Consider the following 24084-nt stretch of genomic DNA (forward strand, 5'->3'; position numbering starts at 1 on the left):
AATCTTGCCTCAAACATTAATGTTGGTTGTGAATGTCTTCTGCATTCGGTATGAACTAAGGCCTACTAGTGTGGGAGTATGTAGAAGAATCCATACTCGGAGGAACCCTGAGATAAAGTCTATCGAAATAAATCGTAATGCGTGCACTAAAAGAAGGGATGGAGCCAATGCCCAGGTAAATATGTGATGCAAGGCGTTTAACCAGATCCACCAGAGTAGACCTTGCCGAACATAACTTGCTGGAGCTTGTCGTATAGCGAAAGCACACCAGCACCAGCAACACCACGGAGAATGTTGGCACCTGCACCCTTGAACAATGACTTCATACCCTCCTTGGCAACGATCTGGGAACCGGCATCGAACATGGACTTGTAGTGAACGCCAGCACCGGAGGTCATCATCATACGACGACTGGAAATTATGAGCACGTAGTTCGATTTGAGGTTACAGGATAGAACTCACCGGATAGTGTCAAGAGGATAAGAAGCAAGACCAGCACCAATAGTCACACCCCAACCAAGCGCGAAGGAAGCCAAGAACGAGCCCTCAAGAGCACCAACGAGAACAACGGGCTCTGTAACCACAATTAGTGACATGATCAAGAATGGCTTTGGTTCACTCACTAAGCGAATCGTATACACCAAAGTAAAGACCACGGTACACAATGATACCGACGACTGAAGGAACGAAACCGCGGTAGAGACCGGCGATACCGTCAGAAGCGAGGGTCTTCTTGTACACGTCAACAAGACCGTTGAACTGACGAGCTCCTCCACCCTTGGCCGACTTGGCATCATTGGCAAGACGAGTACGAGCGTAGTCAAGGGAGTAGACAAAGAGCAGTGATGATGCACCAGCGGCACCACCAGATGCAACATTGCCAGCGAACCACTTCCAGTAACCGTCGTTCTTCTTGAAGCCGAACAGAGACTTGAAGTAATCCTCTGAAATTTATATCAGGTATGAACTATACAAGAGTAGACTGAAAACGTACTGAATGCGAAGTTCAAGGCCTGCGTGGGGAAGTAACGAATCACGTTGGCGGTGTTACCTCTCCAAAGTGAGACAAGGCCTTCTTCCTTGTAGGTGCGACCGAACGCATCGCTGATGCCCTTGTAGGGAGTAGCAAGACGCCCCTGCTTGATCTGGGAGACAACATGTAAGACATTTGCGCATTGGTTATAGAATAGAGAACGTACCATCTCATCCTGATTTTGTACCAAGAGCTTAATGCGCTCAATTGGAGCTGCCGACGTCTTGGCAACGGCCTACAAAACACCAATGTCAACGTCCACAACTTGACCGCATAGTAGCATTGACACGTACAGCAGAAACACCACCCATGAGGAAATCCACTGTTAGACATTGTATTAGCGCTCCATACGCGACACAATGCGAGCTGCACGGCCAGCAACGACGACGAGCAACTCACCCATGAAATCCTGGGGAGTCTTGACCCTCTTGGTTTCGGCCATTTTTTAATTAGAAAAGCCAACAAGGAAAGGCTAGTAGAGAAGGATGGAGGGGAAGGATGAGAGCTAAGCAGGGAAAAAAGTTCGCGTCAAAAAGGAATTCGGAATCATCCGGAAGGTTTTATCTCCGCTCTTCACCGATTGAACAGCATCGTGTTTAGGTACGTTCCGGGTGTAGCCTCTGTTCCGCTGCTAATATTCTGATATTCATATAGTTGAATACGTAAATAGAGATGATTGCATAACGCTATCTCTGCGAAAAACAGTATTATTATAGCTAACCGAACCTCAAACAGACAAATAGTAGCGGAATAAACTGTCCCTGCAATGCGAAATTAATATTAAGGCCACACGCCTGGTCGGCTCGTAGAACCACTAGGTCTGGGCGGATAATAACTGTTGGGATTGTACGTATCATATGGACTACGGACGGTGTCATGAGGAGAAGTGGTTGTCGCAGGTGGCACGTATAAGCTTGAGTTAGAGTAACGTACTGGAGGTAATTGAGGGACAGCGTAATTGCTTGGCCCAGTAGGATACGATGTCACGGGGGACCGAGGCGTACTCATAGGTATGACATTAGCAACTGGCGACACAGGAGGAAGATGCACTCCGTGAGATATTTGAGGCTGTGGCGGCGGCTGTGGTTGCTGAGTTGCTGGAACGGAATCAACCCGGGATTTTTTCCAGATCTGCTCTGTGGGCGAGGGTGCACCAGAAAGTGCCTTGCGCTTCTCCAGAGAACTCCGCGCCATGGGTGGTGGCTGAGGCTCATCTTCGTCGGAGTCAGCTGTTAGGTCGATGACATCACCGCCCCTGGGTTGCCGGGCGGTTGTCGGAAGACCTGCATTGGAGGCGGGGCTAGAAAAGGTGTTCATCGGGTAGGAATCCGATAACTCCTGCTTGACTCTGCCCTCGTCCTCGTCATCAGAGTCCAGTACAAGAATCTCCACATTTTTCCTTGCATGGGCTTTCGCGACAGCCTCTTCATCAACCGATGCTGGTGATGATTCACGAGGAGAAGGGGATAACCTGAAGGGAACTGTCCCTGGATGCGAGGCCAGCCAGGATGCTGAACCAAACTTATTGTCACTTGTATGCCACTGCCCATCGCTTTCGACAATAACATCTTCAACATCCTCAGACGTATCCTTCAGAATCTGGTCGAAATACCTATTGGCATATACATTAATCAACTGACGATTCAGCGACACGAAAAGAACGGACCCGTCGATGATGAGATCTTCAAAGTTTAGAGCCTTCTCACATACAGGACACAGCCACGTTGTCGTTTGCTCCATGCAGCTGAACCACGAGTCTGCATCAAAGCACTGCGGATGAGGGCATAGTATTGATCTGCACGGCGTTTTCACTCGCATGAAGCTCAGCTAGATCATTTTACGATGAGAATAAGTCAAGCGGGTGGAGGACGTCCATACTGGGCATTTTAAAGACATCTTTTGTGACCCGGCGATAATATCGTCATCTTCGCTTGAGGTTTTATTCACTGCAAGAAATATTATTTAACAAATAATTTGCTCAATAAACAAACGGTTTACTTTGTGCCACAATATCTTCATGATTGCGATACTTGCCCTTCTTAAGCTTGTCCACGAGCTGCTCTACAGTTGTGGCTTCAACAAGCATGACGATCAGATAGAATTTCTGCTGGCGATACTAAGACAAATTGTGTGTAGATGACAGGTCCACCAACCTTGGGCTGTATGGGCTGCTGACTGTTCACGTATACCATTTCGACCCGGTTTTGACCCGTCGTTCTAACGGGCCTCCCAAGGTCTGCTGGCGGAGCAGTACCAGGCTTCTTCTTCAAACCTTTCAAGTTCGCCGTCAGCTGCACACCATTGACTCGCACTTCACACGTGGGAGGAAATTCGATCGGACAAAGTGCTGTGGTGGGCCTGAATCCTGAGGAATAAAACGTGTTTGAGGTACAGTATAATCGAAGCTGGAACTTGGCACTAGAATGGTGTGTCAAGCTCGCGACATCTAATTCACTGACAGAAACATACGTCGTCGAGTTCAACTTCATCGATTGCTCGCTGGTGAGAGTGAAAGTCAAGGTTTGCTGTTTTCGATCAGTCGAGCTTGTGGATTCTAAAAAATTGTCAAACCGGACCCAAATAATGAAAAGTAAATATGTACTCGCCAGGACACTCGACGATGCCAGAGACAGCTTGATCTACACGAAAGAATGGGGATGGCTTGAAGCGCATACCTGCGGTATGTGTGGGTGATAATGAACTAGGTAGTGTATCCACTTATCTTACCTGGTTTGGACACAGCCGACGGACCAGCGCCTGTGGTTGGTGGCGGGGGTAGCCGCGGAGGGGCGTAGGGATCATAGCGGCCAGCGGGGATCGCGTTGAAAGTGCTACGAGCGGTATTTGAAGCTGAACTATATGCTGCTGATGGAACCGAAGGCAATGACTGGGATGCCATCGCTCCTGGCATACGAGAGCTCGTGTACCTGGTGGTCAAGCGCGCGGTCAGTGCTGTGTACGGAGTAAAGGGTGCTACCACACATGAATGCTGTAGCTAATCGAAGCAACCCAGAAATGCGGCGCATGAGAAATTCCACGCACGCGAACCGAGTCAATTGCATGAAATGGTACTCACATTCCGGTATTGCGAACCTGGAATAATATAACTTTCGCTTTGGTCCATTTGTCGATGTTGTTGGCTTGACGCCAGGATTCCAACTGCTGTACGATCCTCTCTATCAGGTCCTGCTTCTTTCCAGACTTGTGAAATACAGTGTTGCATTCCTCATTGAAACCGGTAAGAATTTGTTTGAGTTTATCCACCGTATTGTGCTTGACCGTGTGTCGTAAATTCTAGAGTAATGATTTAGTAGCATATGATATAATATTTACAACCCAGACCTCAAAATCGCTCCAAGAGTCATTGGTGGCCATTGATGTCTCCGCTGGAAGCCACAGTGAGCAAAAGCTTTCAGGAGAACAGAGAAGAGTTGAGACTAGGCTGAGCGGGAAAGAATTGGGTTTACATACTATAATACACAAAGGTAAACAAAGCAGATTCAACTCACGTGCGCCATCTCTTTCATATCGTTTAAACTCAAAGGATTGTTTCATACGTATGTCTTCAGAAAACGACTACGACAAGCTCACGAAGGAAGAGAGAGAGGCGCGCGATAAGGCTGATAGGGAACGCGAGGAGGTAGAACAGGCTGGTATGGTTCCACTTAATCAGAGGTTGATCAAATCATAGATCATGGCATACAGCTCTCCCATACAAATGGAAGCAAGAGTTAAGCGAAGTCGATATTACTGTTCCTGTTCCGAAAGGGACACGAGCCAGAGACTTGTCCGTTATCATTCAGAAGAAGAAACTTAGCGTTGGTCTCAAGGGTCAGGAAAAGATTATGGAAGGCGAACTCTGCAGGGAGATCAAACTCGAGGACAGCACGTGGACACTCGGTGAGGTGCCGCATCACGATACATATGCTGATTCTTAATCGTAGTGTAGAGGATCAGCAATCTCTTCTCATTCATCTAGAGAAGCTGAATAAACAGCAGTGGTGGGACAATATCCTCACACATCACCCTAAGATCGACACTCGCAAGATCCAGCCAGAGAACAGCAAGCTCAGCGACCTTGATGGAGAAACCAGGTAATGTTCACGTTTATCAGTCAAAGCTCGCCCTTACCCAGCTTCTTCAGGGGCATGGTCGAAAAGATGATGGTGCGTATTTAGCATGTGTCTATATTTCTTTCTACCAACTCGTTTTCGTGCTTTTAGTTTGACAACCAACAGAAGGTATGTACTTAATCATGCCTATGACAATATGCGTATTCAGTATGCATTCAGCAAATCGGAAAACCTACCTCAGACGAGCTGAAGAAGATGGAGGTTAGTAATTCCCTGTGTTAAGTTTCTTGAGGCTAACCACTTTTGATGTCTTAGGCATTGAAGAAGTTCCAAGCTGCACATCCTGAACTCGATTTCTCGAATGCCAAGATCTCATAAATTCGATCTATTGTAACGAGTGCCAGGTTTCATATTGCATCCGCCATGTACAACAAAGAAATTCTACATCTTGTGAATAACATGAGAGTTATCTTAGCATTTCTCTCCAGATGCAAACCCTACGTTTCCCAAGTGTGACCAGCAACTGTCCTCCAAAGCCGAGCACACTAGCTTGCACGCTTCCCTGCGCACCAGGAACTAGAACCTCCCATCTCTGTGGTTCGGGTGATTTCCCGAAGAATGTTGTAATTGGTTGATCTTCCTCTTCCTCTTCATCGTCCAGACGTACATTTTTGAATTCAGATTCAATGTCACGTTCCGGTGGTTCACGCTCAGGTGGGTCTGGCGCTATCACGCGGGGGTGGAAGTTTGCGACGTTGTACAAACGGACACTGTCAGGAAGAGACAATGCAAGTATGTAGTCACTTGTAAACGTCTGGGTGACATGAACGTGTCGAGTCTGTTGGGGCAACGAGGACGTCGAGATCAGTGTAAATGATGCTGCAAAGACGGATTAAGCCACTAGTTCCAACAGAAATGTCGATGCATACAGCTTTCATGATAATCCTGCACGATGATTAGCCACATAATCAAAGAAATAGAGGGCAATGGAAATGTACTGATGAGCAACCCCTCAACACCCTCCCAATCTCTTGTCCTGCAGGAAAAAATCTATCGAATCCAATCCACCGGAAAATTGTCATAGTTCCATCTTCGTAGTATATATCATCCTTGCGACCACGGTGTCTCATGAGAGCGGGTGCGCTATGAGTTATTAAAGTGTCGGTGCTAAGCCTGTTTTGGCGTGGTCGGCGAATTGAAACCGATGTCCTTGAATTACATAGAAATACGTACCAACTGACGGAGATGACGCGCGCCTTGTGAATCCGACTGCTGCTGAAAAGAGGTTTGTCTTCACGAGCAAGTTGATTGGAAGGTGACGCTGAAAAATTCCAAATCTTCACAGCCCGATCTAGCTGAGCGATTATCGAAAATGTTACGCAAAATATGCAACTTTGAATGAACCTACCCCACACGTTGCGATCAGAGGATGCGTTGGATGGAATGCCTCATAATAATACATCAGTCATGGTATCAGCCTAATCTACAGGACTCACAGCGCTCAGAACGGCAGCCTCATGACCACCTGACGGACCACCACAAAGAACACTAACGCATCGGCCTACGCCCATACCCTCGGGCTCGCTAGCTTGCAGTCCATGGGGGGCTCCGCCTAGGCTGGAGACTTTGGATGGTGGCCAGCAAGGATTGTCAGGGCCCTGTTGCGGGGACAATGTCAAATCATATATGCGTGTTGTAAAATCCCTTGAAGTGGTGCAGAATAAATAGGGATGCGTAGGGTGAATGACTATGGATGTGATCGGCTAATCACAAAAACCTTCCATCAGTGGAGTGAAAAAAGGGCGCAGGTACTCACCCCACCATGTCCACGCAAGTGGCCGATGATCTCGCCTTTCACTGGGTTCAGGATGTAAATGATACTGCCCGCTGAGAAGACAATAAGAGGTTCCAGTGGTGCCTCAAAAGGTAGAGCCCAGCCCACGGCCATTACGGGTGTCTACACACGAGTTAGGTCGAGTAGGTGCATTAATGTCACCTCATACGTTCTGTTCTTGTTTTGGTACAAACACTGAGAGGCCTTTGCGTGGCCTCGACGCGCTCAGTGGGATAACTAGTAGAGAGTCCAGAGTTCCGATCGCGAGGGCCCCAGACCAATCGGAAATCATTTGTACCCATGGCCCGTCCTGCAGTTCTTTGTCCTTCTCGCCATACCACAGGGCACCCAAAGACTGTTCAGACCATGGAAAGAGCGCAGTGCAGTAACATTCCTCAACGAAGTCAAGCTGACAGATGCTAGTTGGCTCAAGTCACGATCAGCAAGCTAGGGAAATCAGCACGGACATCAACAGTTTTAAAAAGCGTGAATGGCTTGGAGCGAGCGGGGTCTTGAAACCACGGAGTGTCGCTGTCATCAGCGACTACCTGGTCACTGTCATCGAGAGACTCTTCCATCGTCGAGCTACTAGTAACCTATTCAGAATCCACCGATGTGACAATAGAGGATGTCGGGATGGAAGATATCGACTGACAAAGGCCGCCTTCAACTAACTTGTAATAAAAAAGGGCTATCGACAAATAAGGTAATCGTTCAATAAACCATTTTCGCCGACCTTCGCCTCGTTCCATCACTCATACCAGCCGTGATGTCTGAACTACCCCCACAAACCTCGGAAGACGCTTTCGAGTCAAAACCTGCACTGCGCAATGCAGCTACCATAGGATTTCAAGCAGGTATTGTCGGCGCATTTGTGAGTGCAGTCCAAAATGCCTTGGGATCGCATTCGCGAGGCGCTGCTGGGTTCTTGACACGTAGCGGGGGTACTATTGGAACTTTCGGTAAGAGAAAGAAATCTGCTTGCAATATGAGAGTTCAAGGTTGAGTTCCATATTTACAGCTGCTATGGGTGCTGCTTTTGCATTCACGGAGGCGGCTATAGCGAATCAACGAGAAACAAATGATGCACTAAATGGCATTGCGGGTGGTTGTGCAGCAGGATTTCTTGCAGGTCTTCGAAGTGTGTTATCATGTTGGGTCTATTATTCATTCACCTTACATGTCAACCTCAGCACGTTCAATACCGGTTGCACTTGGATCGTGCGCTGTAATTGGTGCAGCTATGGGCACCTTCGACTACGCAGGGGAAATTGCTGGCAGGTCGAAAGAGGAAAAGGAGGAGAAGAGAAAGAAGTTCTTCAAATCAGTACCTCAGCCTGTCCATCATGCTTCCGAGTAGAGGCAGCATCACTCTATCTCATCACCTCACTTCGATCTAGAACTAAATGCTGGCATCGAGTCTCACACCTTCAGAATTTCAAGTGCATTCAAACAGATACTTGAAGATACAGCATGACAGAACGGTTCATAAAAACCACAAAGTCACTCATGGATCGTTCACCTAGCTGGAGGAGCGTACAAGCTCCTCGATATGTGCATAAACTTCATTTTGGTGTGTCGTGTAATACTCTGGCCAAGACTCTGCGCTTTTGCAAGGTCGCTGAATGACATGACGGTCAACAAGGGAGTAAATGTCAAGGCGACGGCGACGGCTCACATGTTGTGATAACTTTTCCCATACCCTCTCGTCATTATTATCGTCCCCTCCACCGTTAGCAAAGAATCCACAGATTACTTCAAAATCCTCTCGTTCCAGAGTTTCTTGCGATACAGTAGGGGAAGCTAATCGAGGCTTCTTGGACGGGCCAGGTCTTTCCTCCCCAGTTGATTTCTCGATATTCCCATTCAAAGACTTGCGAAATGCAATATTTGCCCTCTTGCGAATTTCAGTAAGTTGTGTTTTCAGTTTCGAAGACACCTGCATCTGCCAGGACCCAACTGAGTGATGCGGCATCTGCAACGGATGTCAGAATCAGCTCTTTGGGAATAGATAGGATATGCACATCAAAGACGATCACGTACCTTTTTGTGTATAGCTTGAAGCAAGACCGTGGTGGACATCGTTGGGTCTTCATTGAGCAGGAATTGAGCATACTGGCAGAAGTACTCAATTTCTGGCTGCGTAAAGTGAAACTTCCCATCTCTCATGGATTTGCGCGTCTCTGGGGGAGGAGGGGTAGGAGACCGTCGTGCATGATGGGACTTTGCCTCCTTCGAGGACGGTGGCAGCGGTGCTGCTGATATTTGCGGGGAAGTGGGCGCTGATATCTTTTTCACTTTCTTTGTTGGCGTCTCTGTTGGCGTGGTCCTCTTCGGCTTTGGCTTTGGCTTTGGCTTCGGCTTTGATGCAGATTTCTGGCCTTCTTTCTTGGCAGAAGGAACTTCCACCTGCACAAATTCAAAAAATGCGCTACTTGGTCTGCCGCGCTTCGCATTTTTGGTCGAGACCGTGTCGAGCATGTACTCGCTTTCATCCAACAACATGTTTTCAGCGATGCAATCGGCAACGAATGCCGACTGAATCGGAACCTTGTCGCAGGCATGGGCCTCACTCAAGAGGCCTTGGAATGTCTGCGAGCGCGTGAAGAGAATGACATAATCTGCATCTGCAATACTCCCGATGATCTTGCCTTTATTTTTCTGTATGTTGGTAGTTAAAACCAACATAAATGCGTGAAAAGCCTGAATATACAACCTTGATGTTCGAAACCACTCCTGATCGCCCCTGCAGATCAACCTGCACAAAGAATGTCAAAGGCTGCCCTTGATCGTCAAGAAACACCTCTCCAGAATTCTTTCCTGCATTCGTGCGGCCCAGCGAGCTCAAAAGAGACTGCTCAAATACATCGTCTGAACCGGTAGGAGGGGCACCTTCGTCATTATCAGATTCGTCGAATATTGAAACACGTTCCTTGCCCTTGAGAGATCGTTTCTTAGGCGGCTTTCCTGGCGCTTTTGGGGGTAACATGGCTTCGTGAACAGCTTTGCGCTTCACTGAAGGAGGGGGCAAAACTGTAGAAGGCGCACGAGAAGATATGTCGGTGCGAGGTTTGTGTCCGGAAGGACGAGGTTGTTTTTCCGGGTACTTCAACACAACGACGTCGGGAGTTGGGCTGCGTGATTTATAAGAAGACGATGAAGGAGGGTAGGGTTGGTCCGGAGCAACGATTGAATCTGGTGTTTGTTCGTTATGGATGGCAGACGGAGCACTGGATGAAGCTTCTATTTGGGGATACATAGGTGACGGCTGTCCCGCCTGCAAGAATTCACCACCGTTGGTGTTCCTCATAACATCCATCAGAGTCACAAGCATTTGAAAACTCTGCGGGTCCCTTAAGTTGTGAAATGGCATGCCCGTTGGCATCGTCATTGATTGGGGCTGTATGTATGGCATGTGACCAGAAATAAGCTGTTGCGGAGCAAATTGGCCAAGCTGGTATGATTGTTGTTGAGGAGCAGAAAATTGTTGAGGGAACGGTGAAGCTTGCGAAAATTGTGGCTGAGAAAACTGAGATACTTGGGAAAACTGGGGATGCATAAAAGGTGCTGGCGTGACGGATTGTGTTGACTGGGTTTGTAGAGGAGTCTGAGAGAACTGGACATGCGGAAATGAAGCTGGTGTGACAGGCTGTGCTGACTGAGGTTGCGGAGGAGCCTGCAAATTATAAGGTAATGCTGAAGTGAGCTGCTGAGGTGGTGCAATGGGTTGAGGAGTATTAAATGATTGAACAGGTGGGGAAATGCTTGGTGTGTGATTATACATAGGTTGGCCTGCATGTTCCGAAGGCTGCCGTAGATTTTGTGAAACGACGAGTGGAGCTTCTTGCGGTGACTGAGATGGCCTTGGATCATTCGGGATTAGAGGGACATATGCAGCCGGAGTTGCAGAGACGTTATTAAGGATTCTCTTTGTAAGTGGTTCCTCAGGCGTAACGCGGGGCGTAGGTAGCGGACTTCTTATCGAGAGCATCAGCAAAGAGTCCCCTTGAGGGACTTCAGGGCGTGAAACTGACTTTGAGACGAGCTGTTCGACCTCTGCTTCTCCGCCATCGGCAGCCACTTCGACGATGGGTTTGCCATCATCCAAAGTTTCTGTCCCACCCCAGCCATCGGCTTCAAGGAGAGGTTTCCTAGCTTCGATACTTTTACGTAGCCATTGAAATTCAAGAACGGCTTTCCCTGGGGTCTGATGCCAGGTACGAATGAGACGCTTTCCATCGAGTTGGGAAGAATCAACGAGAATGATGTCTGCATCCTCTGGGCGACAGGCGTACGCCCCCCCTTTCTATAAAGACATGACATTATGGGGTCTATTACTTAGGTTAAACTATAAAATCACATACCTTCATCATACGAACCAAGTTTGGCCGTAATGATATCCCATTGACTTGCAAATGGATGTTGAATCCTCTACCATCTGGATGGACAAGAATTTTCTCGTTCTCGGAAGTGCTCTGCGATGCATAGAGCGTGTCCATGGGTGGCTCGGATGACAGTTCCATGGCGGCCCAGCTACGAACGTGTTCTGATTCTTGAATTCTGACTTCACTTCAAGTCACGTGCTTTACGTGCCTTTGAGTCAAATTAAGAATAAAGTCGCGAACCGTGGGCCGTAACGGACCACAACATACAAGGTATCGAGGTCCACACACATATTATATTATATGATGTAGAAAGAGCCACAGCAACTTCTAATTGTTCTTCTTCACATAAAATTCAAGTCACTCATACAAGTCCACCATCTTCCCCTTTGATACGATGGTCCTCCCCGCACCCGACCTCGAGAATGAAATCTCGAACTCAGTCGATAAGCTGCAGAAGCTGTACCCGGGCGAATTGGATGCAAAGAAACACCTATACTTGCCTCATGGCAAGTATGCATTCGCCGCTAAACACACATTCCATGGGAAGAATAAAAAGCAAATAGGTTGGCGCTCTTCACAACTCTCTTTCAGCCTGCAGCTCAAATTTAAATCAAGGCCATCTCTCAGGGCACGCATACCGTATAAACGTCCGAAGTGGCGTTATTGCTGGACATAATGTTACCTGTCTCTGGAAAACGCAAGTTATCTGTTTTGTCGAGGTTTATGACAAAAGCTAACTATTCACCAGTTGGGATGTTTCTAAATCATGGAGAGAGTTTTTTCAAGAGGTACTATACATTCTTCTCATAGGCTTGCGTTTCTCTGACAACGCTTCGAAGTTATACTTCTACTCTCATCCACAGCTTTTGAGATGGCTTCAAGGAATCGTCGTTTCACACGTAATTGGCGTACATGATGGATCTAATGGACAAAAAAGTATTTTCATGGAACCACCCCATCACATATCCTGGCATACAGCACATCTAGGCCTGTCCATTGGCGAGAAACAGGCAGTCATTCGAGCTTATGAAATCTTGCATGCACACGGTATCCTGCACAATAACATCGGCGCCCATAACATATGCATAGGTCAGAGACTAGCTCAAGCTCATGCAAAAGATTCGTAAATTCATCAACATCTAGATCAAGATATGAACGTTACGCTACTAAACTTTGAAAAGGCCTGCTGCTTGAAAGATAAGGGAATAGACGAAGTCCCCGGGTGTGATCAGGAGGCGTTGGTGCGAGAAATGCGACAAGTCAAATACTTGATTTCCTACATGGATGCGAGGCTTATTGAAAATGGAATCATTACAACCTCACAAGCTTATATCGGTGAACGGCAGGCGAGTTGCCCCTTCTTACACATCGTAGGTTATCTTAATGACCCTCAAACCCAGACCCAGGCGCTCAATCTCGACGATTCTATTCGCTGGCTTAAACATGTTGAAAACACCCATACCATCCCGATCGAGATGCGTCATCGGCCAATTCCCAATGATGGACGTAGAAAACCAAAGAAAAAGGTCAAAGCTGGAGCAATCAGTCAATGGGAATCAGGGGGGCTCGCGCAAGATACTGGTGATTCTGGATTCTATAGTGAACCGATTGTGCTTCCCATTCTTCCGCCGCCTGCCGAATCGTCATCCTCCACAATCATGGCTACGCCTTCGCTAGACCCTCCTGCAGCTATACACGATCTCTTTTCCGTAGATCAGCTTCCACTACCGAATCCTGGTGCTGCACTGCCTTCTATTTGTCCTGAAGAGGACATTTCTCGTACGCAGGACAGGGATATCAATGTGCAGCTTCCGCTGTTCCAATCTGATCTTGAAGGCTTTCAAACTGTATCAAGAGGCCTGCATAGTATCTCGTCGTCAGTCTCTCCCTGTACCCCTACCCTATTACTGCTCCCAAGTACACCCAATTCGGACACCTCGGAGCGAATTTCACAAACACCTCCATCTTGCCCACCTTCGCCTACCCATCTTCAAAGTCGCGCCTCCGTTCCGCATGTCGACCAACCGCCTTCACCTAAGGTGTTCCGCGACCTCACACACGAGCAACTTCGCCTCGCAATAAAGCACCACAACGCGGATGTAGACGCTAGATTATCATCGCGCGCTGCAATAAACACAGACAAAAACAACGTCGTATTTCACCCCGACACCAATGACAATGGCACATACGCTACGGGAAGCGATCCCTTTCGCAAGCGGAAGAAAAGACGGCGACCTACCCCCTTTTTTTTGGAAGGCTCTAGTTTCACGGAGGAAGAGACTACCCCTGATCCGGAAAATACTAGCTCGACTGAGGACGAGGAAGATGAAAAGCCTGAGCCTGAGGTCGACGTCGATTTCGAAGAACTCGTCGAGGAAGCTCATCTCGCCAAACTCAGAGGGCGCCGACGCATGTCACGTTCTGCTGTGATACCTGACATGATTCTCACCAAACCCGTGTGGCCTGATCCAGAGGCAAAACATCTCACCGAACGAAGTCCCACCACACCATCGTCACCAGCATTGTCCTCGATCAGCGAGGAAGAGAGCTCTGGCGATACTTCAGGAGTTCCCCCTTACACTGTGGTTTTCGTCGGAGCTAACGGGAGTCCGGACGAAGTTTGGAAGCTCCCCGTACCTGCGTTCATGTTGATCAAGTCGTCGGTGGCGAGGCAGCCACAGGCTCAGAAACTCCGAGTAGAACAGGTCCCTCAGCTGCGAGGACTTCCTCTAACAAATTCCTCCTCTCCGCGGACACTAAATCAGGACACACAAAGTCGATCTTCCAAGAAGCGGGATATCGACTGCGTGGAAGGGGTTGAATGTTTGGAACGGACGTCGAAGCGTGCACGCCAGGACCAATCAACGCTTAGCTCATGCATCATATGTTAGATTATACTCAAGTCGGACCACTCAGCTCTTAGTAATTATTCTTTCGATATTGGTAGTACTGTACATACTTTACAATAAAATGTACAATCACGGGTAGAAAATCGTAATTCAAGTTTTACATCTCATAACTCTCCACCATCTCATTCTCCATCTACATCACGTTCGTGAATTATAGTGAATAGTATTGAGCAAGCTGCCCCTCAGACTGCGGCACAGTTCTCGCAATGGCGCGTCGAGATTGAGCAGGGCGGCAAGCACCGAGCATCTGGAAATACAGATATGTATGTACTTGATTTTGTATAACTCGCTTATCTTATGATATATCGTGTCCCCCACACAAGGGCATGGGCAAAAGCTTGGTTGCACTTCGGGTTAGATTAGCCATGCTCGGCATCGCCAACTCAAAAACTGTATACCACGACAGTGAAAAATGTCGTTTATTCATCGGCAATGGAGCCGAGGGCCATTAATGCCTGTGAATCTTGATGACATTTCATCTACCGTTGGGTCATCCGACATCATCCACATGTATATAGATGCGCGGAAATGAGTGGAGGCAGCTTACGATACATGGGGGGGCACTGGGCTGGCTCATAGCTGGTGCGCGCCTTGTTCACTCCAACAATGCTTTGTTTTCCGAACATATAAATACTGGAGTGGCAATGTTTGCAATTCATAATCATAGTTGCACACATGCTATCATGGCGTTGTTCAAAGACAAAGGAGTAACATGATAAAAAAGATATGTACCAAAAAAGTGGTTTCACCGGTAACTGGAGATTTTTGTCAGTCGGCTGTTCACGAACTTCACGCAACCGATGTACAAACCTCTTTTGCCTGCGAGCACGAGCACCAGCACCACCGAACTTCTTCGGCTCCATCCGTCTAGGATCTGCGATCAACAGCGTTCGGTCATACGCAACCAACTTTTTCTTCAACTCCATTGCGCTGTATGCATCGATGTACTTGGCGTAGTACGCGATAAGAGCCTTGGCAATGGCCTGACGGATAGCGTACACCTGCGATGTGTGTCCACCACCCTTGGCGCGCACACGGATATCAAGTGGTGCGAATGAGTCTTCACCAGCTACAAGGACGGGTTCATAGATCTTGAAGCGGAGGATCTCGGGTTGGACAAGGTTGATGGGGGAGCCATTCACGCGGATGATACCACGACCCTCCTTAGCGTGTGCGACTGCAGTTGCAGTCTGATGAACTCTGGGGTGAGCAATAAGTCAGCGCGACGGTGTTGTTACTTGCCTTCTTTTTGCCGAATGTTTGGACGGCCTTTACTGTAGATGCCATTTTGTCGTATAGAGGAATCTGCCGGGGTTCGGCTCCTTGATGAATTCTGGGGCGGAAAGAGCGAGTTCAGCAACTGGTCTCGAGTGACATATTTGAAGCCAAAGTAGGTGTAACCCAATTCATCTAACCCCAATCCATCGAATACTGGCCATTCCCCAATGATATTCGTGCATATTCCGGACCGTATAGACACGGCCGCATCGTATGTCTGCAACACGTAGCATAAGAGCATAAACTCACCCTCTGGAGGTCGTTTGAGGTGTTACGGTCGATATTCACAGCGGGCTTGCAACAACAGGTGGTGGCAACAAATTCTCACGATCCAAATTTGGAATTGCAATTCGTCTTGTCCTGCAATTCTCTGGTCTGTAAATTATCAAGCTTGACGGTTCCCAATGTTTTCTGCTCTGCGGAAATCAGTGGCAGGGGTGAGGAAAAGTCCATATTTATTTCCATGGCCGTCCTGACAACATCAGCAGTCTTCGCAAGCAATATGTCGCAGGCGAATGGCCACAATTGCGCCAACTACTTCACAAAGCAAACTTGCAATTCGCAAAGGTGATTTTATTGATGCCAGAGAGACATACGCTCATTTGGAAATAGCTGCTGATTCAATCAAACCGGTATATGTGACAATGTCGAGTTTTACTGGGAAGTCGAACAGTGCCAAGAAAGCTGTTGCTCTGGACCCAACGGTGTTCGACCATCCTATTCGGCGAGATATTCTACATCTTTGCGTCGTGCACCACCTGGATTCTCTTCGCCAAGGAACTGCCTCTACTAAGACGCGCGCTGAGGTTGCCGGTTCACGTCGCAAAATTCGTCCACAGAAGGGAACAGGCAGAGCTCGCCTGGGAGATCGGCAGAGTCCGATGTTGAGGGGTGGAGGTGTCGCTTTTGGTCCGAAACCGCGAGATTTCAGCACGAAGCTTAATCGCAAAGTTATCCAGATGGGCATGCGCGTGGCTTTGACGATGAAGCTCCGGGAACAACGACTGGGTGTCTTGCAGCGGATTAACTGGTGGTCACACAAGACTGCTACCCTCAACTCAAGGTTGAGCGGACTCGGATGGAGAACCGGCACCTTGTTTGTCACCGGAGAATCCGAAGTGCCGGCAAGAATGAGATTGGCATCGAAGAACCTTCGTGGGATAGAGTGCAGAACCGTAGCGGACTTGGTGGTCTACGACATTGTGAAGTGGAGAAGGGTTATACTTGACCTCGCCGCCGTCGACGCACTGGAGCGAGCTCTTGGAAAGGGCTTGTTGGGAATTTCGGATTCGGAGAGGGTAGTTTCTGATGTTACGCACTCATCTGTGGAGGAGGTTGAGCCATCCGCTTAGACTCATAATATATCTTATTCTGGGCGTATCAAATGGGTATCGATATTGTCCAGTCGCGAGTCATTGTACTTACAAACGCACCTGCAAAGCAGACTGAAAATACAATACGCGACCACGTGACACAACGCGTCCTCATTAATATGACTGCGCCTTGGACTCCCACTCTTTCCCACTATATAGTACAATTGTGTGTTTGTTTTCTAGCAGAAAGCGATCATGTCTCAGGCATCTCAAGATGAAGAAGCGCAGGAGGGCGGCCTCTCCATGTCTGGTCCGCTCATGGTTGGCAAATTGGAGGAAGCCGGAATTCACGCCAATGACATCAAGAAGCTCTCCGATGCAGGACTCAACACTGTCGAGGCCGTCGCATTCACGCCCAAAAAGAATCTGATAGCAATTAAAGGCATCTCAGACGCGAAGGCAGACAAGATCTTGGCAGAAGGTGACTGCTGAGATCCTGGCATCATGCGATCAGTGTCTGATGAGTCACATCATCCAGCTCAGAAAATCGTCCCCCTTGGCTTTCAGAGCGCCACTGAAGTTCACGCACGACGTTCTGAACTCGTTCACATTACGACGGGCTCAAAGCAGCTCGATGCTTTACTTGGAGGTGACATTTCAGCATTCAGAAAGTATGATTGTTTTCTCACTTCTTTACAGGGGGTATCGAGACCGGTGCCATCACTGAGCTCTTTGGAGAATTCAGGACCGGAAAATCACAACTGTGTCACACTTTGGCAGTAACATGTCAATTGCCTGTGAGCATGGGCGGTGGCGAGGGTAAATGTCTCTACATCGACACTGAGGGCACTTTCCGTCCTGCTCGCCTACTTGCAGTCGCAGAACGTTATGGGCTGAGTGGAGAGGAAGTTCTTGACAATGTTGCATATGCAAGAGCATATAACGCTGACCATCAGAACTCCCTTCTCACTAGCGCCAGTGCGCTGATGGCGGAATCAAGGTTCGAACTGGCTATATGCGTATTTTGATGGTGTTCCTCACGATCATACTAGATTCTGCCTTCTCATCGTCGATTCATGCACCGCGCTCTATCGCACTGACTTCAGTGGACGCGGTGAGCTATCGGCACGTCAGAACCATCTCGGCAAATTCCTAAGAACCCTCCAACGGCTTGCAGATGAGGTAAGAAGAGAAGTAGTCTGCATACACCTCCGTATTCATTCCGCAAAACAGTTCGGCATTGCAGTCGTTGTCACAAATCAGGTCATGTCCAATCCGGATGCATCAGCAGGACCATACGCGAGCAATGAGAAGAAACCCATCGGAGGAAACATCATGGCACATGCTTCCACGACCCGGTATGCATTCATGTTATCATCAGTTGGTTCACTAAGCGAGCTGTCTTATTAGGTTACAACTCAAGAAGGCCCGCGGAAACACTCGAACTTGCAAAATATATGATTCGCCCTGCCTTCCTGAGATGGAGACTCACTTTGCAATCTTGTCCAGTGGAATCGGTGATCCCGAAGAAGAGACTTGAGTATCAATACCCTCATGTAATTTGTATTCTTGTACCATTCAGTTTTCTATCACTATCAGGGAAGCTCCGTAATTGATTCTAAAAAGACATTTTGTGTAGTGGTTTTATTCCACCCTATAAACACTTAAGATATTCGAAAGATAGGATACCAGTTGAGTGGGACCTGTAGACTATACTGTGGGTGGAACAGTCCGTTTCTGTCAATGATGCTTGAAATCTACAAATGTATACATTCCCACCATCAAGCCAACAAGCGAGTGAGGATGTTCGCGCTCGTGTGCTTAATCATCTCCTGTAGCTTGTTCACGTCTTGGGGGCTGACGTCCGCAATATCTGCCAGCAAATATGCGACGTCACCTTTCGAATCTGAGTACTGCTTCTCGACGTTGTATGGCGAGAGGGCCTCGTTGACCTGTTTCAACACACCAGGCTGATTGCTGTGGACATGGCAAACACGGACATGATTGCCCTGCTCTGCGGTGATCGCGCGGAGGTCGACTTCGGGGAAATTAACTGCCCCGAGGGTGGAGCCGTAGGTCAGGTACCGAGAGAGAGCAAGAGACACTTCCTCCCCAATCATGCGCTGCGCTTCTTCTGTTGATCCGCCGATGTGAGGCGTGAGTATCACGTTTGGCAAGCTGCGCAGAGCGCTTGACCACGAGTTAACCTGATCGTCGAATGGTGCCCCATTAGACCCCGGCTCCTGTGGGTATACATCTATTGCTGCACCAGCGAGATGTTTTGACCGGAGGGCTTCGATTAAGGCTGGGATGTCGACGACACGCCCGCGAGCATTATTAATAAGGTAGGACCCCATTTTCATCTGCGCAAGCTCCTGCGATCCAATCATATTGATTGTCTCAGGAAGCTCCGGCACGTGAAGCGTGACAAAATCAGCTTCCGCTAATAGCGTAGGAAGAGTGTTGACTTGTCGAGCCGAACCAAGAGGCATGATGTTTATGACATCGTAAAAGATGACACGCATGCCAAGGGCTTCTGCAAGCACTGACAGCTGTGACCCGATGTGCCCGTAGCCAACAATACCCAACGTTTTGCCTCGAACTTCCCAACAGCCTTTCGATTGCTTGTTCCAGATTCCCTGGCGCATTTCATGCGAGCGCTCGACGAGCTGCCGCGAAAGCGCGATCATCTCGGAGACGACAAGCTCTGCAACAGAGCGCGAGTTTGAGAATGGAGAGTTGAAGACGGGAATTCCGGCCTTGCCGGCAGTAACCAGATCGACCTGATTTGTTCCAATACAAAAACAGCCGATCACAAGAAGCTAGGGAAGGAGGACTTAGAAGTGGTTGAGATCGGGGATAGATGGACATACTTTGTGTGCAGCTTTGATGACCCGTTCTGTGATCTTTGTCTTGCTGCGTATGCCTATAGCATGGTACTGAGAAATTTTGTCTATAAGTTCATCCTCAGAAAAAGCTTTTGTGTAGTGGTCGACATGAAAGCCCTGTGCTTGAAAAGCTCGGACTGCATCCTGACTGATGTTCTCTAGGATCAAGAGCTTCAGGTCTTCGTTGTCGACTGGATGAAGAACCTTGGGCTTTCTGATGGCTGGGCACGACTCTCGCTTGCGCAACCTGTCATGGAGTGTCTGCGACGATGAAGGAGAGACGGAAGCAGCTACGGCTCTTGGGGATTTAGAGGGGATGGCAAGTGGGGGGGTCATTATGAGGGATTGGAAGTAAGGATGATCCATGTCAGTCTGAATCTACCTTCTTATATACGAGACGTCTTGATGAGTGAGTCCTATATTTACAACATCGAGCGCTATTCTCAAACTTGATTGCAAATTTTGATCATCCCGATATGGCAACTCACGAGTGAGTCACCCGGTCAAGCTCAGGCTTTAGCTTGTAAACCATGGCACTCTTTCTCCTCGACCATGGTGCAGGTAACGTCCAGAGTCTCGCTAATTCAATCAAGAAACTTGGTTATGATTTCTCGTGGATATCTAGTCCAGAGGACTTCCACAAAGCATCTGTATGTCATTTCCTCACTAGTATGCCCATCTGACCTTGATTCATCTCCACCCAGATCCTTGTATTTCCAGGCCAGGGTGCTTTCCACACTGCGATCGAGTGTTTGACAGAGCGTGGTCTACTTGAACCCCTCTATAACTACATTCAATCTGGGAAACCGTACTTCGGTATATGCATTGGGATGCAAATCCTATTTGCGTCATCTGCAGAATCCCCATCAACGCTTGGTCTAGGTCTTATACCCTGTCAAATGGAACGATTCGATGATACCACTAAACCAGTTCCTCATATGGGCTGGAATACCGCAGAACCCATAGACTCCAACACTTTGTCCTCAGAAGGTGTTTCTTCTTCAGATCACTACTATTTCGTCCACTCGTATCGTGCCAAATACGACCCAGAAGGCAATCCTGAGGCTGCTATGTGGGCGCACTCAACTACCCAATACGGGCAGGAAGTGTTCATGTCCACCGTCCAAAAAGGCAATGTATTTGGTGCTCAATTCCATCCCGAAAAATCCAGTGTTGCTGGACTCACTGTTATCGACGCTTGGATAAAACAGTCACTGGCAGGTCGCACACCAGCCGAACCATCAGCTCGGATTCCACGCCTTCCTAAATCGCAACACGGTTTCACTAGACGCATCATCGCTTGCATGGATGTTCGTGCGAACGACGAAGGTGATCTTATCGTGACCAAAGGGGATCAGTATGACGTCCGCGAGAAGTCTCTCACATCAACGCCACTATCGAGCACCACTGCTATCAAAACTGCAGGTGCAGTCCGCAACCTTGGCAAGCCTGTTGCACTAGCAGCCCGCTACTTCGAGTCAGGGGCAGATGAGCTGTGCCTCCTTAATATCACTTCCTTCCGTCAATCCCCCCTCCAGGATCAGCCAATGCTCGCAGTTGTGCGGGCTGCAGCAGAACGTGTATTCGTACCGCTCACCATAGGAGGGGGTATCAAAGATACAGTCGATCCCGATGGCACGAAACGCTCTGCTGTCGAGGTCGCTGGTGCATATTTCCGAGTCGGCGCTGACAAGGTTAGCATCGGCTCCGAAGCAGTCTACGCTGTCGAGAAAGTTCGCGCAGCCGGCGGCATATTAGACGGCAGCAGCGCTATTGAAACCATTTCGAAGGTATATGGCTCTCAAGCCGTCGTCGTTTCCATAGACCCCAAAAGAGTATACGTCGATCCCGCCACATATGACGGCCCCTACAAGGATGAGCTTGTACATGGTCGACCAGACAGCCCCGAAAGCGAGCGGGGCAAAGCTTGGTGGTACCAATGTACCGTGTCAGGTGGTCGCGAGACTCGCCCTGTGTCAGTTGTGCAACTCGCGCAAGGTGCACAGATCCTCGGCGCCGGCGAGATCCTTTTAAATAGCATCGACCGCGATGGAACAGGCCTCGGCTTTGATCATGACCTGATCGGGCTCGTGAAGCGCGCAGTGACTATTCCTGTTGTTGCGAGCAGTGGAGCAGGCACCAAGGAACATTTTGTGAGCGTGTTTGTTGAGACGGGCGTGGAAGCTGCTCTTGCCGCGGGGATATTCCATCGGGAGGAAGTTGGGATACACGAAGTCAAGTTAGCTTCGAGGCTGGCCGGTATCAACGTCAGATCATGAAGAAGACATCTAAAATTATAGACTGTTCATATCGTAGCTGCGATCGAGGGGTACGGTACTGTGTGATCTTCTATCTATCGTGCGCTTTTCTATAGAAGACTACCGTGAACACATTGTAGAACCAATTGATCAAAAGCATCTGTAGATGCATCTTCGAAAAGCGTTTAATGAAAACCTCAGGGTATTGACTGCCACTGCATACTCTTACAACAGGAAGTATGGTAGAAAAATGCAGAGTAAATAAACCGTCTCGCGAGTATATGTAGATTTTTACAAACACCGTAATGGATACAAGCATGGGGTCAGGAGCGTCGACGACGAAGGGAGAAAAACACACGACCGATTCTAGGTATATCTCGTCTAAGCTTTGGACGAGAGAAGAGAAACAGGGCAGCGATCATGGCTGTAAAAGTGCAAGAAAGGACAAAAACTAGAGTGGTCTCAACAAGACATGCGTATGGGAAGCTAGCGGTCAAATACTCGGATACATCCAGGAATCGAGGACTAGGCTCATTTTGGGCCCCTGACTACGTCCTTCACTTTCTTCAATAAACTAGTTTTTCGCCCAAGGCCGCCCAATGGCGGAGAACTGGGTGCACCGTCAAAGTATCCGCGTCTGTCTTCGGCGGATGGCGTGCGAGTTGCCGCTGGAGCATAAGGAGTGGCAGGTAGTCGTTTGTCCCTACGCAGATCATCGACGTACACATATGCTTCATCTGAAGGAGGTGAAGTGTTTGGACGACCGTGACCGTTGTAGCCATTGGAGAAGCGCCCAAGGAACGAATTTTGTGACCGATGTGTAGGGCGCGATGGCTGGTAGATATCCGGATTGGGAGAAGGAGGCTCGACACTCTCGTCAAAACCCAAGGGCACATTTGGGGAGTCACGCATTTTACGAATGCGCTGCATCAATGATTTGGTGCGTTTTGGGACTCCTGGCAGTGACGGAGACCCCGGTGCGCTGTCATAATCGGTACTCTGGGCTTCTGGCACAAGGATAGGCTGCGGGGGTGGGATACCACCGCGTTTGGTGCGTCTTCCTTCTCTCTCACCGTTACGCTCTCGGTCGCGGGCTTGTATCTGTTTCATATCGTCGTCGGGGTACTCTCTATACACATCACGAAGGTCACGCCCGTCCTTGGAGCGCTTTCCAAGGGAGTGTCGCGGCGTGCCGTTCCGTGACCCGTGGCCCTCCCTCCCGGCGTATATTGAATTAGACGGTGTGTCACCATCACGTCTGCCAGTACCGCCACCTGCAAAAAATTCCTCGTACGGTTCTGGCTCATGGATACCCCAGGCCTCTGCGATGGCATCGACTTTCTTCTTTGGGGGTTGGTAGGTAGCGGAAAAGGCACCTTTGTAAGCGTCAGGTGAGGGGTAGGGGGATTCATTGGATAGCGCCACATCTGCCCCCGCGCCGCTCCAGGCAAGCATAGGCGCCTTAGTTCGATGGCGGTTCCGAGATGGTGCACAGGCATCAAATGGACCATCATGATGGAACACTAGAACACAAAAAAGATTATAAATTAATAAACAATAGTTTAAGGAGCCGAATAAGAACGTACTGGGACCGACGCCAGTGAAATCAAGTCTGTCTATGACGTCCGCATGCATGGAGCCTTTCTTGCCTCGTGCCTTGCCCTTAGCCTTATCAAGAACATTCGCTGTGTGAAGGATGGAATCCTGGGATAATGAACGACGACCGGTATATGTGGGACGTAATGGGGAATTTCCCTGGGCACTGATAAGTGAAAAGATTAGCGTCAGTGAGAAAAACGGGCGAGACAAGGACATACGTTTGACTTCTTCCCATTCTTGTGCGTGAAGACTGATCCACACCTCTGACCTGAACAGTGTCCCTAACAGCCTCTACGATTGTATTATCGCGATGTGGGAGAGATTTGGTAGGAGACGGGGCCATCCTATTGTATTGGGGATATTTAGGCGGAAGCTCTGGGGGAAGGCGGGGAACAGGCTTTGATGGGTAAATTGGGTCTGAGAAGGGGTCTGAATGAGATCTGTGGCGGGTTCTACTATGTTTGGGTGGTTGGGTTGGTTGTCTTGATGTAATATGTTTGCTAGCTGGATTATT

General features: G+C 48.7%; 13 protein-coding genes across 13 annotated transcripts; 6 read left to right on the forward strand and 7 right to left on the reverse strand.

Moving 5' to 3' along the window:
• Nucleotides 1-22: 22 nt before the first annotated feature.
• On the reverse strand, nucleotides 23-1561 carry HD556DRAFT_1339151 (mitochondrial carrier domain-containing protein). Its single transcript, XM_041302024.1, has 7 exons — nucleotides 1433-1561; nucleotides 1327-1355; nucleotides 1200-1268; nucleotides 995-1145; nucleotides 624-944; nucleotides 463-574; nucleotides 23-411 (listed from the first exon to the last, which is right to left on the reverse strand). Exons 1-7 carry the CDS (start codon nucleotides 1473-1475, stop codon nucleotides 198-200), a joined length of 939 nt encoding a protein of 312 aa, XP_041165141.1. The 5' UTR covers nucleotides 1476-1561; the 3' UTR covers nucleotides 23-197.
• Nucleotides 1557-4500, reverse strand: HD556DRAFT_1339155 (PINIT domain-containing protein). Its single transcript, XM_041302025.1, has 10 exons — nucleotides 4376-4500; nucleotides 4110-4327; nucleotides 3761-3960; nucleotides 3640-3708; nucleotides 3503-3587; nucleotides 3187-3451; nucleotides 3032-3137; nucleotides 2912-2979; nucleotides 2700-2860; nucleotides 1557-2645 (listed from the first exon to the last, which is right to left on the reverse strand). Exons 1-10 carry the CDS (start codon nucleotides 4406-4408, stop codon nucleotides 1814-1816), a joined length of 2037 nt encoding a protein of 678 aa, XP_041165142.1. The 5' UTR covers nucleotides 4409-4500; the 3' UTR covers nucleotides 1557-1813.
• A 92-nt stretch (nucleotides 4501-4592) lies between these two features.
• HD556DRAFT_1229070 (nuclear movement protein nudC) lies at nucleotides 4593-5484 on the forward strand (the record flags this gene model as incomplete). Its single annotated transcript, XM_041297266.1, has 7 exons — nucleotides 4593-4686; nucleotides 4739-4933; nucleotides 4983-5127; nucleotides 5178-5199; nucleotides 5257-5274; nucleotides 5326-5367; nucleotides 5422-5484. The coding sequence occupies 7 exons, from the start codon at nucleotides 4593-4595 to the stop codon at nucleotides 5482-5484; spliced, it is 579 nt and encodes a 192-aa protein (XP_041165143.1).
• An 88-nt stretch (nucleotides 5485-5572) lies between these two features.
• On the reverse strand, nucleotides 5573-7518 carry HD556DRAFT_1229372 (WD40-repeat-containing domain protein; the record flags this gene model as incomplete). The annotated part of the gene is made up of 9 exons (XM_041297278.1): nucleotides 5573-5985; nucleotides 6036-6051; nucleotides 6105-6279; nucleotides 6340-6461; nucleotides 6515-6553; nucleotides 6603-6869; nucleotides 6923-7063; nucleotides 7110-7349; nucleotides 7414-7518. The coding sequence occupies 9 exons, from the start codon at nucleotides 7516-7518 to the stop codon at nucleotides 5573-5575; spliced, it is 1518 nt and encodes a 505-aa protein (XP_041165144.1).
• Nucleotides 7519-7709: 191 nt separating this feature from the next.
• On the forward strand, nucleotides 7710-8300 carry HD556DRAFT_1430118 (uncharacterized protein; the record flags this gene model as incomplete). Its single annotated transcript, XM_041304873.1, has 3 exons — nucleotides 7710-7902; nucleotides 7962-8081; nucleotides 8134-8300. The coding sequence occupies 3 exons, from the start codon at nucleotides 7710-7712 to the stop codon at nucleotides 8298-8300; spliced, it is 480 nt and encodes a 159-aa protein (XP_041165145.1).
• Nucleotides 8301-8373: 73 nt separating this feature from the next.
• On the reverse strand, nucleotides 8374-11500 carry HD556DRAFT_1339188 (uncharacterized protein). The gene is made up of 6 exons (XM_041302026.1): nucleotides 11305-11500; nucleotides 10975-11246; nucleotides 9657-10917; nucleotides 8984-9601; nucleotides 8619-8915; nucleotides 8374-8561 (listed from the first exon to the last, which is right to left on the reverse strand). The coding sequence occupies exons 1-6, from the start codon at nucleotides 11461-11463 to the stop codon at nucleotides 8463-8465; spliced, it is 2706 nt and encodes a 901-aa protein (XP_041165146.1). The 5' UTR covers nucleotides 11464-11500; the 3' UTR covers nucleotides 8374-8462.
• Nucleotides 11501-11570: 70 nt separating this feature from the next.
• Nucleotides 11571-14342, forward strand: HD556DRAFT_1339192 (uncharacterized protein). Its single transcript, XM_041302027.1, has 6 exons — nucleotides 11571-11888; nucleotides 11941-12022; nucleotides 12074-12113; nucleotides 12165-12414; nucleotides 12469-12671; nucleotides 12726-14342. Exons 1-6 carry the CDS (start codon nucleotides 11720-11722, stop codon nucleotides 14214-14216), a joined length of 2235 nt encoding a protein of 744 aa, XP_041165147.1. The 5' UTR covers nucleotides 11571-11719; the 3' UTR covers nucleotides 14217-14342.
• A 392-nt stretch (nucleotides 14343-14734) lies between these two features.
• HD556DRAFT_1533955 (ribosomal protein S9/S16-domain-containing protein) lies at nucleotides 14735-15822 on the reverse strand (the record flags this gene model as incomplete). The annotated part of the gene is made up of 4 exons (XM_041309554.1): nucleotides 15762-15822; nucleotides 15477-15567; nucleotides 15045-15424; nucleotides 14735-14867 (listed from the first exon to the last, which is right to left on the reverse strand). Exons 2-4 carry the CDS (start codon nucleotides 15519-15521, stop codon nucleotides 14735-14737), a joined length of 558 nt encoding a protein of 185 aa, XP_041165148.1. The 5' UTR covers nucleotides 15522-15567; nucleotides 15762-15822.
• On the forward strand, nucleotides 15823-17004 carry HD556DRAFT_1339201 (ribosomal protein L4). The gene is made up of 2 exons (XM_041302028.1): nucleotides 15823-16079; nucleotides 16125-17004. The coding sequence occupies exons 1-2, from the start codon at nucleotides 16028-16030 to the stop codon at nucleotides 16862-16864; spliced, it is 792 nt and encodes a 263-aa protein (XP_041165149.1). The 5' UTR covers nucleotides 15823-16027; the 3' UTR covers nucleotides 16865-17004.
• HD556DRAFT_1339204 (Rad51-domain-containing protein) lies at nucleotides 17005-18379 on the forward strand. The gene is made up of 6 exons (XM_041302029.1): nucleotides 17005-17306; nucleotides 17364-17474; nucleotides 17525-17825; nucleotides 17878-18007; nucleotides 18059-18183; nucleotides 18236-18379. The coding sequence occupies exons 1-6, from the start codon at nucleotides 17081-17083 to the stop codon at nucleotides 18363-18365; spliced, it is 1023 nt and encodes a 340-aa protein (XP_041165150.1). The 5' UTR covers nucleotides 17005-17080; the 3' UTR covers nucleotides 18366-18379.
• On the reverse strand, nucleotides 18380-20134 carry HD556DRAFT_1286213 (uncharacterized protein). The gene is made up of 2 exons (XM_041299338.1): nucleotides 19699-20134; nucleotides 18380-19647 (listed from the first exon to the last, which is right to left on the reverse strand). The coding sequence occupies exons 1-2, from the start codon at nucleotides 20077-20079 to the stop codon at nucleotides 18607-18609; spliced, it is 1422 nt and encodes a 473-aa protein (XP_041165151.1). The 5' UTR covers nucleotides 20080-20134; the 3' UTR covers nucleotides 18380-18606.
• A 24-nt stretch (nucleotides 20135-20158) lies between these two features.
• On the forward strand, nucleotides 20159-22027 carry HD556DRAFT_900414 (uncharacterized protein). Its single transcript, XM_041311985.1, has 2 exons — nucleotides 20159-20363; nucleotides 20418-22027. Exons 1-2 carry the CDS (start codon nucleotides 20244-20246, stop codon nucleotides 21990-21992), a joined length of 1695 nt encoding a protein of 564 aa, XP_041165152.1. The 5' UTR covers nucleotides 20159-20243; the 3' UTR covers nucleotides 21993-22027.
• Nucleotides 22028-22502: 475 nt separating this feature from the next.
• On the reverse strand, nucleotides 22503-23913 carry HD556DRAFT_1430123 (Pal1 cell morphology protein-domain-containing protein; the record flags this gene model as incomplete). The annotated part of the gene is made up of 3 exons (XM_041304874.1): nucleotides 22503-23494; nucleotides 23558-23733; nucleotides 23789-23913. The coding sequence occupies 3 exons, from the start codon at nucleotides 23911-23913 to the stop codon at nucleotides 22503-22505; spliced, it is 1293 nt and encodes a 430-aa protein (XP_041165153.1).
• Between the last annotated feature and the right edge of the window lie 171 nt (nucleotides 23914-24084).

The sequence above is a fragment of the Suillus plorans genome, assembly GCF_016647745.1.
Source record: "Suillus plorans strain S12 chromosome Unknown HD556scaffold_7, whole genome shotgun sequence".
Lineage (NCBI taxonomy): Eukaryota > Fungi > Basidiomycota > Agaricomycetes > Boletales > Suillaceae > Suillus > Suillus plorans.